This window comes from Propithecus coquereli, unplaced genomic scaffold, assembly GCF_000956105.1.
Source record: "Propithecus coquereli isolate 6110/MARCELLA unplaced genomic scaffold, Pcoq_1.0 Scaffold601, whole genome shotgun sequence".
NCBI classification, from domain to species: Eukaryota; Metazoa; Chordata; class Mammalia; order Primates; family Indriidae; genus Propithecus; species Propithecus coquereli.
Window position 1 is genome coordinate 1,181,578 of NW_012151964.1, and position 14,218 is coordinate 1,195,795.

At 48.4% G+C, this 14,218-nt stretch overlaps 1 protein-coding gene across 1 annotated transcript in view; it reads left to right on the plus strand.

The window, feature by feature from the left end:
* The window catches only part of CCR6 (chemokine (C-C motif) receptor 6), a 65,033-nt gene extending 51,017 nt beyond the window's left edge, over positions 1-14,016 (plus strand). The window contains exons 4-6 of the mRNA XM_012659276.1: positions 4,286-5,385; positions 10,640-10,690; positions 13,905-14,016. Coding sequence (XP_012514730.1) covers positions 4,286-5,385; positions 10,640-10,690; positions 13,905-14,016 — 1,263 coding nt within the window. The remainder of the gene's footprint in view (positions 1-4,285; positions 5,386-10,639; positions 10,691-13,904) is intronic.
* Positions 14,017-14,218: the final 202 nt, after the last annotated feature.

Genomic DNA, 14,218 nt, shown 5'->3' on the forward strand with positions numbered 1-14,218 from the left:
AAGAATCAGTTGAACTAAAAATGTTTTACACGTGACTTAATAACATCAAAATAAGAGCCGGCAAGAGTGGGGGTAATATGGTCACGGCAACGTGGAGGTAGAAAGTGACGACTCCCAAAGACCAGGCAGAGCCAGACCCTGGAGTCGCGCAGCCTCCCAGCGCTGACCTGTTGGGTCACCGAGAAACGGACAACAGACGTGGGCACTTCCCTGAATGTCTCATCTACTACTGGAGCATCGCAGAGTATTTTGTTCTCAGTACATTAAAGAAGGTGCAGAAATACCTATTTAAAAACTTCTTAGTGCCTTTACCATCAGAATTTTCATAACGGAAAATCCACAGCTTGTTCCTTGAAAGAGCTGATAATTGCTGTTTGAGACTTGAGCTGACGGGGCGCTGCGCACAGGATGTTCACATGTCGTGGTGGAACCCATGCCAGCCCGTCACCAGCACGGTTTCCTCAAAGCAATTCGCACAGATTTTGCAGTGAAAACAGTGGTTTGGGGCAGGCCGAATCATCTGCAGGCGCTGTGAGTGACTGGCATGCAAGTAAACTTGACCACGATCCTGTCGAAAATCCTGATTCTTAGCCCCGTGGCATTGACTCTGTCATTAGCGGAACTGTGCATTGTTTATCCTAACAGGTGCATAATACTATCCTAATAGATGTGGGATTTATGCATTTTGGTCTATTGTGACTTATTCTGCCATTCTAATCAGAAATAAGAGTAAATTAAAGGAAATTAAATACTATCTCATAAATGAGACCTAATTTAGGCCAAAGTATCTCCCTTTTTTGGGTACATCTCACGAATATTGCTAGTACTGCACTGTTGATAATTATTTGTTTATCTGGCAGCTTCTTGAAGCTGAGTTTCTGTTCGATTCATCTTCATACTTCAGTGCCCACGCTCAGCAGACATTTCGTAAACGCCGTGGAACTGAATTAAAGTTGAGTTCGGAGGTATCATGTGTCATAGTGCAGTTGAAAACATAGTTCCGTTAAGTGCGGCCCAGCTGGGTGCCGACGCCACCGGGTGCTGGGTCGCCCCTCACGCTCCCTTCCCGCAGCTCTCCGCCGCCCCCGGCCCCTCCGAGCAGTGCTCTGGGCTGCCCGCTCGGCTGCCACCCGCTCTCCGGCTCCTGGCAGCGCCGCCTGCTCAGGGCTCCGCTCAGCAGCCCGGTGCCCCCTGCGGCCCCCTCCCTCCCACGGCCCGAACGTGCTCAGCCCCAGCAGTCCTCTCAAGTGCTTCTTGCCCTGGGAGCCTTCTGGAAGCCCTCAGTGCTCAGGGGTGGCTCCTTTCTGTGACCTTTCGTAGCACCTATGGTCTGTGCCCCACATTTGCATGGACGGGTGTGCAGTTATTTTTAAATTAGCTTTGTTGAGGCATAATTTATGAACGATAAATGTCACCAATTTGAAGTATACAATGCAGTGGGTTTGGCAAATGCAAACACCTGTGCCCGACGTCATGACGTAGAGCGTTCTTTCCCCATGAGATCGCTCTGCCCTGCCCAGCCACTCTCATCATCCCCACCCGTGACGGCCCCTGATTGGATTCCTGCCACCATCGTTTTGCCTTTTCTGGAATTTCATGTGAATGGAATCGTGCTGAACACGGGCTTTTATGTCTGCACTCATTACCCAGTAAAATGTTCTTGAGGTTCATGGCGTTGGAGCTTGTAACAGTAGCTCAGTCCTCTGCACTGCTGTGTAGAACTCTACTGCGTGGAGGGGCCACAACTCGCTCATCTGCTCACCAGTCGATGAACATTCGGATCTTTCCAGTTTGGGGCTGTTAAGAATAAACCTACCATGAACAGGTACAAATCTTTTTGTTTCCCCTAGGTCGGTACGGGTAGATATGTAGGAGTCTGTTGCTGGTTCGCATGTAGGTGCACGTGGCGGCCACGCTGCTTTCTCTGAGGGATCTGTTGTCCCCAGCGCCAAGGTGAAAGCTCCGACGGCACCACATCCACACCCACACTTCCCATCTACCCTTTAATTTTAGCCTTTCTAGTGGGTGTGAAGTAGCATCTCTTTGCGGTCTTCATTTGCATTTCTCTAACGATTAATGACGTTGAGCATGTGGTTTTGCCATCCATATATTTTCTTTGGTGAATTGCCTGTTTACATGTTTGCCGTTTCTTATTGAGTCGTTTATCTTTTTGATAGTGAATTGTAAGAATTCCTCGAATATTCTGATTAGAACCTATTATCACATACAAGTTTATAAATATTGTTTTCCATTCAGTGGGGTTTTTTTCATTTTTCTTAAGTGTCTTTCAAAGAGCAGCAGTTTTTAATTCTGATCAAATACAACCTCTCAACTTGTCTTTAAGTTCATGCTTTTTGCAATTTATACAAGAAACCCCCTCCATTCCCAATCACAGAGACTTTCTTTTCTTCCAGATGTTTCATGTTTTAGCTCTCACATGTAGATCTATAATCCATTTGAGTTAATTTTTGCATATGGTGTGAGGTAAGGAGTAAGGATCTTCTTTTCGTACATGAATATCCGATTGTTGCGGGACCACTTATTGAAAAGACTGCTCTTTCCCCAGTGAGCTACGTTGGCACCTTAGTTAAAAGTCAGTGGACCATTTATATGTGGGTCTATTTCTGGACTCTGTGTTCTGTTCCACTGATTTATGTACCTGTCCTTCACCAGGACCACGTTGTCATGATTATAATTCCATATAAATTTTAGAATCAACTTGTCAATTTCTACAAAAAGTCCTGCCATGATTTCGATTTAGTTTATGTTGTATCTATAGATCAATTTGGGGAGAATTGACATCTTAATACTGAACCATTTCATCCTAAACATGATCTATTTCTCTATTAACTTCGGTCTTATTTAATTTCTCTCAACAATCTTTTGTGGTTTTCAGCATATAAATCTTGTATGAATTTTATTAGATGTATCCATAAGCATTTCATGTTTTTGATACTATTATATGATATATATAGTTTTAATTTCCAACTTTTGTTGCTAAAGCATAGAATTACAACTGAATTCTCTATATGGACAGTGTCTAATCTGCTGGTAATACCAATCATGCGTTTTTCATTTTACGTGTTGTATACTTCATGCACACACACCCCCAGATACACCCACTGCTAACTCACAGAGCCTATAGCATTTCCTGCTTCATTTGTTCTCCTCCTTCCAGGGGTCATGGTCCTGTGATGCCCGCTGCCCAGCGTCTGAAAACTGTTATTATGTTTTGTCGGTTTTCTAGTCATTTAATGCAGTAGGGTATTTTGGTCCCTGTTAATCCCACTGTGGCTAGAAACTGAAATCTTGCAGTTCTGTTTTGATTGCTGCGCTTAATCCGATTGATATGATTACCTCCTCACATGCTTTTGCAACACAGGGGCTCTATGCTGTGCTTCTTCTGCGTGCTCTAAAGCACTCAGCTGCATAATGCAGGTGACTGCAAAAGTGCAGAGGTGGCTCCGTGCCTTCCCCCAGGAATGGGGTTGAGTAAGCAACAAAATACAAGAAATATGTTCAGAAAATAATGCTAGGTGAATTTTGTGTTATACTGACTTCCGCCCCCACATTTTGGTTTCCATATTGACTCCGTAAGCGAGGACGGACACAGCACCGGGTGAGGGGCCCTGGAGGAAGCTCCCCTGCTGCACCCGTGCACCCGAGGCTGCGCCTCCCTGTTGTTCCCTCCTGACCTTGCCAGGCCCACGGGGAAAGAGTCGGGTCCAGAGGGAGAGGATGGTGGGTGGCTTGGAAGCACATCTGACATCGGTAAGTCACATCCTGCTGCCAACCAAGTGGGGTCAGGCCCCTTCATTTGCGAGGTTGTCTGGGGCTGCTTCCACCACGAGGCAGATGGGAACGGCTGTGGCAGAGACCATATAGCCCACAAAGCCTGGAGTATCTGCCGTCTGGCCGTTGACGGGAAGAGGCTGCTGGTTCCCGCTGTAAATGGACGTCTTACGTGCGAGAGCAGCGGTGCACCGCCAGACGGGGTGGAGTGCTGTTACTTACCTCTCTGCTCTCTCGTAACTGCGTGTGTTTCGCTTTCTTCCGTCCTTAGACTCACGTCTACTCCCGTGGTTTCTCCGCTGGCGAGCCAGAGGGATTGAGCCACACATTTTTTCCCTATATTATCCCTACGTTTTTGGCCCGGAACAAGCACCACAATGAATGAGGTGAGAATTTATTTTATTTTTGGCAGAGAGCATAATTTTGGTTAATTGTAGCTACTCAAAAATTGCACGACAGCTACTTGATAACTCTGTCTTTCTTCACCTTCCAGGAATTAATGAATTTCAGCGACATGAACCTCTTCACCGAAGATTATTTTCCATCAGGTTACACCAATTCTTCGTTTGAGTACGACGATGCCTTGCTGTGTTCCCTGCAGGAGGTCAGAAACTTCTCCAGGCTGTTTGTGCCGGTCGCCTACTCCTTGATCTGCGTGTTTGGGCTCGTGGGCAACGTTCTGGTGGTGATCACCTTCGCGTTCTACAAGAAGGCCAGGTCCATGACAGACGTCTACCTGCTGAACATGGCCATCGCAGACATACTTTTTGTTCTCACTCTGCCATTCTGGGTAGTGAATCACGCTGCCGGGGTGTGGATTTTCAGCAATGTCACGTGCAAACTGCTGAAGGGCATCTACGCAGTCAACTTTAACTGCGGCATGCTGCTCTTGGCCTGCATCAGCATGGACCGGTACGTCGCCATCGTACAGGCGACGAAAGCCTTCCGGCTCCGGACCAGAACATTGCCACACAGCAAGGCCATCTGTCTGGCGGTGTGGCTGGTGTCAGTCCTAATCTCCAGCTCCACCTTTATCTTCAACCAGAAGTACAACCTGCAAGGCAGAGATGTCTGTGAACCCAAGTACGACGCCGTCTCAGAGCCCATCAAGTGGAAGCTGCTGATGTTGGGGCTTGAGCTACTCTTTGGGTTCTTTATCCCACTGGTGTTCATGATATTCTGCTACATGTTTATTGTCAAAACCTTAGTGCAGGCTCAGAATTCTAAAAGGCACAGAGCCATCCGCGTAATCATAGCTGTGGTGCTTGTGTTTTTGGCCTGTCAGATCCCTCATAACATGGTCCTTCTCGTGACAGCTGCAAATCTGGGTAGAACGAACCGATCTTGCCACAGTGAAAAAGTAATCGGCTACACCAAAAATATCACGGAAGTCCTGGCTTTCCTCCACTGCTGCCTCAACCCCGTGCTCTATGCATTTATCGGCCAGAAGTTTAGAAACTACTTTCTGAAGATAATGAAGGACCTGTGGTGTGTGAGAAGGAAGTATAATTCTCAGGGCTTCTCCTGTTCCAGGATGTACTCAGAAACCTTCCTTTCCAGGCAGACCAGCGAGACTGTGGATAATGACAACGCGTCATCCTTCACCATGTGATGTGCAGGTAGAAAGTTAACTGTCCCTAAAGCATTTCTGAAACGTACTGATAAATGTTATGCCAAAAAAAAAAAAAAAAAAAGCAGCGGTAGAAGAAAAGCTCATGGCCAAATATGCGTGGGAAAATGGGAAATCTGGAAATTAAACAAAATTAAGCAGGTGTCTTTCCTGCGGGATCCGGGACTTGTGCTCACGGCTGTGTAATCTCGACATGGGGTGGTGGCGGGCTCTGCCAGGCAGCCTGTCCCAGAGTTCTTGGCAAGGACCACGTGGCTTTGCGGCTCTGCAGCATGTTACAGGACTGGATTCCACACAACGGACTTCAGGAAATGCTGAATTAAAGTGAGTTTACGCATGTAAACATTTCCAGAAATTTTCATGCAGCAGTCGTAGCCCACAGTTTCTTCTGGTTCTAGCACAAAATAGTAATATGGTTTGAAAAAACGAAACAGAAAAGCAAACAGAAGCTCTCACAGAACTTGTTTTAGACAAATGTTTAAACATTTTATCTATCCAAATGTTTACTGTTGCTAATTATAAGTAGCAAAATAGGCCAGTGTTTTGTCTCATTTCCCTTGGATAGGCACAACGATCATGTGATTGAAAAGTGGCAGAAGAAAGACAAGCCCAAGTGTTCACGGTGGAAAAGCTTCAGGGCAACAAGATGGTGGCTGAGCAGGTATTAGCGACAGCTGCCACTGCGGGGAAGGCAGGCAGGCTGCAGCAGGCCGCCAGGAAGACACAGATTTGCTTTTCTTTCCCTGGGAACTGTTCTCCGGCGTATCTTCTCTAAGGGTCTGTTAGGCTGCGAGTTCTGCGAAGACAGGATCTATGACGGCGTCGGGCACCGCCGCGTCCTGGCTGCCTAGCGGAGTTTCAGCATACGAAAGGGGTTCGAGAGATATTTGTCTGATGAATCATAATGAAATTGGACTTCGTTGTGTAGAGTATTAGATATTTTTAATTTTTTAGAGAAATAGAATACCTTTTTAAAAAGAAGAAGGCAACTTTACTTAGACAATGTAGAGAGAATTTTCATTCTGTTTCCACAGTGTGGCCGAGGACTTTGGCTATGAAGAGCTTCAGATCAGGTGGTGCGTGGCTAGATTATGTTGGCTTCTGATAGCGACTTTGACGTGGTTTTGCCCAATATCTGAGTCGTGATGGAATCAGATTTTAACAGCTCTCTTTGACTTCATAGAATGTTCAGAGAACTAAAGTCTTTAAAGTGCTATGTAAATACATGAATGTAAGTGGAAAAATACTCTCCTGTTAGAAAAATACAAACATGTATTAGAGAAGGACCAACATGAATTTCAGAAATGCTAATGTGTTTAATCCTGACAGATGTGTTATTTGAAACTTTATATTGTTCTTGGAAGCTTTAACTGTTTCTCTCTATAAAATGCAAAATGATGTCTTAAGATTCAAAGTCTGTATTTTTAAAGCATAGCTTTGGCTTTGCAAAATAAAGAAAATGTGTGTTCTGTACATGAGGTAGGAATCCTCTTTCCGTGTCAAGGTGCAGACGGAGGAGCCCATTGCCCGGAGAGTGTGGAATTCAGGGTGTCTCACGTCCCTCGACTCTGTTAGTGTTCCACTCCAGAAATCAAAAGAGACATTACTTAGAGTCTTCTCTCAGTATGACCAATGCACTGATGTGATTTTTGAAGATATGCTTTAAGTTTGAAAATTGCACAGAAACATCTTGCTTATTTGCCAGAGCTGGGAGCTGAGCTTCCCTGCATGGTTTAAATCTTCAGATAAATGAAGCTGACTTCCTTAAGCAATCCCCCTTTAAACATTTCAGCTACCACGTATAAACATGTTTCCAAAATGTGCTACATACTTTATCTCTTCTTAAATATAGTGCGTTGGATGAGATCATTTTTCTCACCGTCTTGGACATGGGAACATGTGCACCGATAGCTGTCGGTGCTGCAAGGCCTTGACACCTTCGGGAGACGTTGAGGTAGACGGGGTTGTTCGTTCCTGTGACGAGTGTCTGGAATTGTCCTTTAATGGTTCTCTTGTCTTTTCGTTGATTTTTCCCAAAACTTCTCTCCCTGTCAGGCTGCAACAGTCCCTTCCTGGACCTTAACGGCGTCTGCCTTTGGTCCTCGTCTCCACTCCCTGCAAACCGTATTCTATTGCTGGGTCGGGAAATTAGCTGTGTGCCCTCGTCAGCATCGTGTACTAATAGGGCAACAAGTTAGAACCTCCTGGTATGTTATTAGTAGAATAAACAATCATATAAACATGCATATATTTATTGCATATGTGTATATACACGTGTCATATGTGTACATGTTTGTATAGTGTATGCTTATATATAATCACATTTGTTTGTGCTGACCAGAAGTCAATTTTTCTTGGTTTTTGCTACAAAGTAGTTAAGATGGTCTCAATCAATTATTTCTGGATAAGTGAGATTTTACTATGTAAACCTCAAGCAAGGTGAAAATTTAAGTACTGAAGTATCACCTTGCAAATTGCACACTGATTTGCTTCTGAAGTCAGATAGACTAAATTTTAAATGAGGCCAGAAAAATATAGTATTTTCAAAACCTTTTAAGATTTCTGATGATGTGTGCGATTGTAGGCATTCCAGAGGTGTAAGTACAGAAAATCCGGTCTAAGTGAATACAGTATACGTGGTTATATTGATAGTACACTAGTGTGTTAGTTTGCTAGGGCGGCCACAACAGGACACCACAGACTGAGTGGCTCAAACAACAAACTGTTTCTCACAGTTCTGGAGGCCGGTGGTCTGAGGTTGGGGTGTTCCTTCCCATCTGGATCAGCTGTTGCTTCTTGCCTTTAGATTTTCGTTTGGATAATGAGACTCACTGTTTTGTCTCTGAGCCAGTAGGTGGTGTTTCTGGGTGAGATTCGACCACACCATGTATGATTAGTGAGTAGATCTTGTAAAATGGTGTGCAGGATGACCTCCCTGTCAGTAGGTGGCGCTTGCTGGGAGGAGCAGGTCGCAGTGCTGTTTTTGGGACCTATAACCAGCTCTTGTTCCTCTGGAGAAGCACTCTAGTGCCTCAGGTGGTGGGTGGGGCCCAGGGACTTCCAGGTGTGTCCTTATTCTCCACCTCAGTGGGGGCAGCTCGGGGAGTGAGTCTCAGATGGCTTCTCCTCTGTGAACTCGAACTTCTTGTAGGGACACCCACGAGAACAGATCGGGGCCCCCCGAAAGGCCTTGTTTTAACGTAGACACCTCTAAAGGCAGCATCTCCACAAACACCACTGTCCCAGATACTGGAGATGAGGACCTGCAAAGCACTCACTGCGGGGTGGCCGGAGACACACTTAGCCCCTAACATCCAGTCTCCCAAAGGTAGAGCAACTTTTCCTGTCAAAGTTAATTTCAGACACTTAGAATTCATGTTGCATGGTTTCCTCCTTTCTAATAAGTTATGGTCCAAGTATTCACTCTCATTGCAGCTGTTTAGATGCACGTCCCCCCAGAAGGACGAGCAGGGACGGTGGTGGTCCTGGGGGAGACCATGCCTGCTGATTTAGCTTGGACGGTAACTGAGCTCCCGAGCCGCCTGTGGTGCCGTCCAAGGACGTCACCAACACCGCCAGCCGGCCAAGCGCCTCCCACGAGCCCACACTGAGGGGTGGGGCTCCGTCCCCTTTCCAGCCCACCCTGCCTGAGTTCCCGCTGCCCCCACTTCTCCCGCAGGAAAGTGGGAATTTCCCCGGCCTGGGCAGTGTCCATGTTCAATGCAGAGACATCCCTCTCTCCTCGCGGGCTGCGGGATGAGGAGCTAAGCGGCAGGAAGCCGCGGTGTGGTGCCGGCGAGGCCGCGCTCTGCCAACCACGCGCACAAACGGCATCCACAGCTCAGGACTTTGGGGGCCTGTTGTCTCAATTCCATGCCCGATCACTTCACATCCTCCCACGTGACACTGAAGAGTGTGGTATTTTCCATCTGCCGCTAGACTGTTTGAATCCGCACAGCAAAGCGCAGCTACCCCGCTGTGTCCTATGAATATATCCCGCTAGTTGCTCTCGGGAGAGCCTGCCATGCTTGCTGTCATCGTGTTCAGGGATTTCATGGAGCGAAAAGGCTACAGAGCGCAGATAAAGGCCACCATCCCCTGGGCACGTTTGCAGAGCTCAGAGTGGTCCGCTGTGACTTAAGTTCACATTGCATGACTCGCTATGCACCCCCGTAAGCTTCTTCCTCAAGTTGCATTTGCTAATGTAATAATTTTGCTTTATTTAGGTAAATCTTTACATAAAGGTGACCACAGGGTGGACTTTCCTCCACGCAGACTCTTTTTCGCTCCTTCCCCTCCCTGACCTGAGGCTGCCCAGACACAACTGAGCCACCACACAGAGGCTTCCATGGGGAACAGGGCTCCGATCTTTCCTTTTGGGACCCCGCAGCAGACTGAGGGGTGCTCAGGCTGTGACCTCCCTACCCACTGGCCCTTCCTGATACTGCCGGCCTGGTGACTCCAGCAGAGCAGGGCAAACCCTGAGGCACAGGGACATTGATCCAGCTTGTACATCCCGTGGGTGACTTGGGACCATCACTCTTCTCCCTGGCAGGGTCAGGAATTGATCTCCAGGGCCGGGGACAGGCCTGAAGGCCAGATCCCATACACCTGGGTCTCGATCGCATTGCCTGGGGGCACAGAGGGGATATTTGTGAAGGAGCCTACTGAGGTCATGTGCTTTCAGGGGCTTGAGGGGCAACCCTCCCACGGGAGGGCCATGCGCCCAGCTCAGGCCGTGATCCTGGGCAGGGAACCTCCTGGCCGGCATCACAGCCAGGGGATCTCCGCTGGCTTGAGGTCCTGCCTGCTGGCAGAGGCCGGGGAGAAACCACGGAATAGGGGAGGGTGGAAAGGAGCGAGGCCTGCTCCAGACTGCCGGTCTCAGATGGCCCCACCCCAACATGCAGACTTTTTGGCTGACTGGGCCCATGTCAGCCCCTCCCTGGCAGCTTTGCCCAGAAGCAGAGAACAGATCTTTGACCCCTGCTAACAGCATTTGTGGAGCTTGAGGGCAGCTCACCCAACCGGCTCTGCCCAGACTCACTCCCCGAGCTGCCCCCACTGAGGTGGAGAATAAGGACACACCTGGAAGTCCCTGGGCCCCACCCACCACCTGAGGCACTAGAGTGCTTCTCCAGAGGAACAAGAGCTGGTTATAGGTCCCAAAAACAGCACTGCGACCTGCTCCTCCCAGCAAGCGCCACCTACTGACAGGGAGGTCATCCTGCACACCATTTTACAGGGTCTACTCACTAATCATACAGGGTGTGGTCAAATCTCACCCAGAAACACCACCTACTGGCTCAGAGACAAAACAGTGAGTCTCATTATCCAAATGAAAATCTAAAGGCAAGAAGCAACAGCTGATCCAGATGGGAAGGAACCCGCAAAAGAACTCCGGAAGTATGAAGAATCAAATGGAAATCACACCCCCAAAGGGGAACAACAGCTCTCTAGCAATGGACATCAACCAAACTCAGAACACTAAAATCACAGAAGAAGCATCTTGAACATGGATTGTAAGAAAACTCAATGATATGCAAGAGAAAATGGATACCTGACACAAAGAAACCACACAAAAAAACCCCCCAAAAATCTAGGACTTGGAATAAAAATTCACTAAAGAAATTGAAATATTAAAGAAAAATAAAACCGAACTGGAAATGAAGAATTTATTCAAGGAATTACAAAACACAGTGGAAAGCCTCAAGAATAGGCTACATCAAGCAGAAGAAAGAATCTCGGGGATTAAAGATAACACCTTTTGATTAAACAAGTCATTCACAGAGATAAAGCAGAGAAATAAGAAAAAAGAGCAAAGCCTACAAGAAATGTGGGATTATGTGAAAAGGCCTAATGTGAGAATTGTAGGCATCCCTGAGGGTGAAGAAGAAGATACACAAGGGCTGGGTAAACTATTTGAGACAATAATGGAGGAAAATTTCCCAGGTCTTGCTAGAAATCTAGATATCCAGGTACAAGAAGCTCCAAGGACTCCTGGGAGATTCATCGCAAACAGGAAGACACCACGACACACAGTCATCAGACTGGCCAAAATAACCACGCAGTAGGCCCTTTTATGAGCCGTAAGGTGAAAGCAGCAGGTAACCTACAAAGGAAAACCCATCACACTAACTGCAGACTCTCAACGGAGACCTTACAAGCCAGAAGGGACTGGGGCCCCATTCTCAGTCTTCTCAAACAGAATAATGCCCAGCCTAGAATCTTGTATCCTGCAAAACTAAGTTTCTCCTATGAAGGAGAAATAAAGACCTTCTCAGACAAGGAAAGACTGAGGGAATTCATCAAGACAAGACCTGCCCTCCAGGAAGTACTCAGCACAGCGTTACACACAGATCAGCATGCTAGACACTCACCAGTGTAAGATCATCCAAAAGCTCAAGGTCAAAGGCCAGATATCACAATGGCTCAAGAGAGAAAACAAAGCAACAAAGTTCTACTCAATGGGATGAATAGAAATCTGCCCCACTTATCAGTTCTCTCAATGAATGTGAGTGGCTTGAACCACCCACTGAAGAGACACAGGCTGGCAGCCCGGACACAGCAGAGGAGGGGGTAGGAGCCGTGATGTTCCAGAAAGTCGACTGTGAAATGCTCTGGACTTTGGTGAGCCAGTTGTCACCACTACTGGCCGCTTACATCAGCTGTGGCGGGAGCGCGTATCCCACGGGAACAGGCAAACGCTCTATCGGAACTGCCGCTCCTGTTTCCCTTCCGTGAGTCAGTTCACCAGCACTTTCACCGACACGAGGAAAATCAAAATCTAAGTAAGGACAAATAAGCCCAAAGAGAAAGGTCACGAGAAGGAGAAAAAGCGGGTGCTATGGTCTGCAGGTTAGTGTCCCCTGCACATCTGTGTGTTGACACCTAATCCCCAGTGTGGTGGCTAAGAGGGGGGTGCGTTTGGGAAGCGATTTGGTCACGAGGACGGAACCTTTATGAGTGGGATTAGTGCTGTTATAAAAGAGGCTCAGGGGAGTTTCCTGGCGCCTTCCACAGCATGAGGACACAGTGACAAGACACCCTCTTTGACGCAGAGCAGCCCTCACCTGTTACCAGATCTGCTCGCGCCTTGATCTGGGACTTCACAGCCCCCAGAACTGTGATCAATACATTTCTGTCGTCTATAAATCACTCAGTCTGAAGTATTTTGTTATAGCAATCCAAAGAGAAAACAGGAGTAGAACATGAGTGCAGGGCCCTGGACTAGCTCCCGGAGATCTAGGAATGCACTTTGGTTTCGTTGTTTGGTGACTGTGGACTTGGCCCAACTCCTGGACCTCTTGGAGCATCTGTTTGCTTATCTCTAAATGGGAATAACAGTACCTTCCTTCCTTCCCTCACGGGATTTATAAATAGGAACTGCTTATTACTGCCACTGCATTGGCGCATTGAACGCTGGGATGTGACACTTGTGGAACACAGTATGCGCTGTGTGTGTCAGTGTAGACCCTCAGACACCTGCCCAACTTAGGCAAAGTTTGCCAGTGTCTGCGTCTGTTCGCTGTTGCTGTAACTGAGTACAACAGGCTGGGTAATTCATGAAGGGTAGAGGTTTGTGTAGCTCACGGTCCTGGAGGCGGGAAGTCCATGCTTGGTGGCTGCAGCTGGTGAGGACGTCATTGCCACGTTATTCCACCACAGGACGGCGGAGAGCAAGTGTGTGCGGGGCTCACTGTGTAACAACCCGCCGTGCCCGACCTGCCCCCTCCTATGACGATGGCGCTAATGCATTCAGGAGGGTGGGGCCCCCATGCCCTAACTGCCACCTCCCCACACCGTTAGGATGGCAGTTGCATGTCAGCGTGAGCGTTGGGGGGACGTTCGCACCGGGGCAGGCTGGTTATGGAGGAAGAGAGGGGGACAGCGGGCCATGGGGAGCGCCTGTGAGGCTCTCCTGAAGGGATGGTCACTAGGGAAACCAGGTCCTGACGTGTCGGGGAGGATAGGAGCAGCTGAGCAGTAAGTGGCAAGGCTGTCACTGAGGGGGCTGTCTGTGGCGCAGCAGCCCTGGTGTGACGCCAGGACCAGGGAGGAGGGAGCCTCTACCCAGGGAGCGCGAGAAGACCTTTCACTCCTGTTTTCACTGTTCTGTGCTCTTGTTGCAGCCCATACATGTCATTATTGAGGGTCCCCAGGAGGGCCTCCGTGGAGAACGGGGTGCAGCCTTCAGCACTGCATCTGGAAATGCTGAGCACCCTCTGTGTAGGGGCAGGTCCAGCTGCAGGTGGCTGAGCCTCCCCTGGCTTTGTGCAGTGCTTTCATTGTTAGCGCAGCATTTCTGGAACCGCTTGGGAAACATGTCATCATCCTCATTTTTCACATGAAAAAGTAGACACCGCGTGGTGACGTGCCCAAGGCCACATGGCTAAGTGGCGGCAGAGGTGACACTCAAACGTGGAGCCTGGTGGCCGCGGGCCCAGGGAACCGCAGTCTGAGCCTCCTGCTCCGATTCCAGAGCTGGGGTCTCTGGAGGGGACGAGGCGGGACGACTGAGCCGGAGCTCCCCAGGCTCCGCCTCCCAGGTGACGGCCACGCCCACAGATGCCCTCGGGGCACCTGTCCTCTGACCCATCATTTCCCAGATACAGGGATTTCTTCTGCTTAGTCACTGAAACTATTAAGCATTTCCTGATTTTCAAAGAAGTGTTTCTCCATGTCACGCCCATTAGGATGGCTGCGATAAACCAAACAACCTGGAAAATGGCGTGGCACGGGTTGGTGGGGATGTGGAGGAACTAGAGCCCCTGGGCACTGCTGGTGGGAATGCAG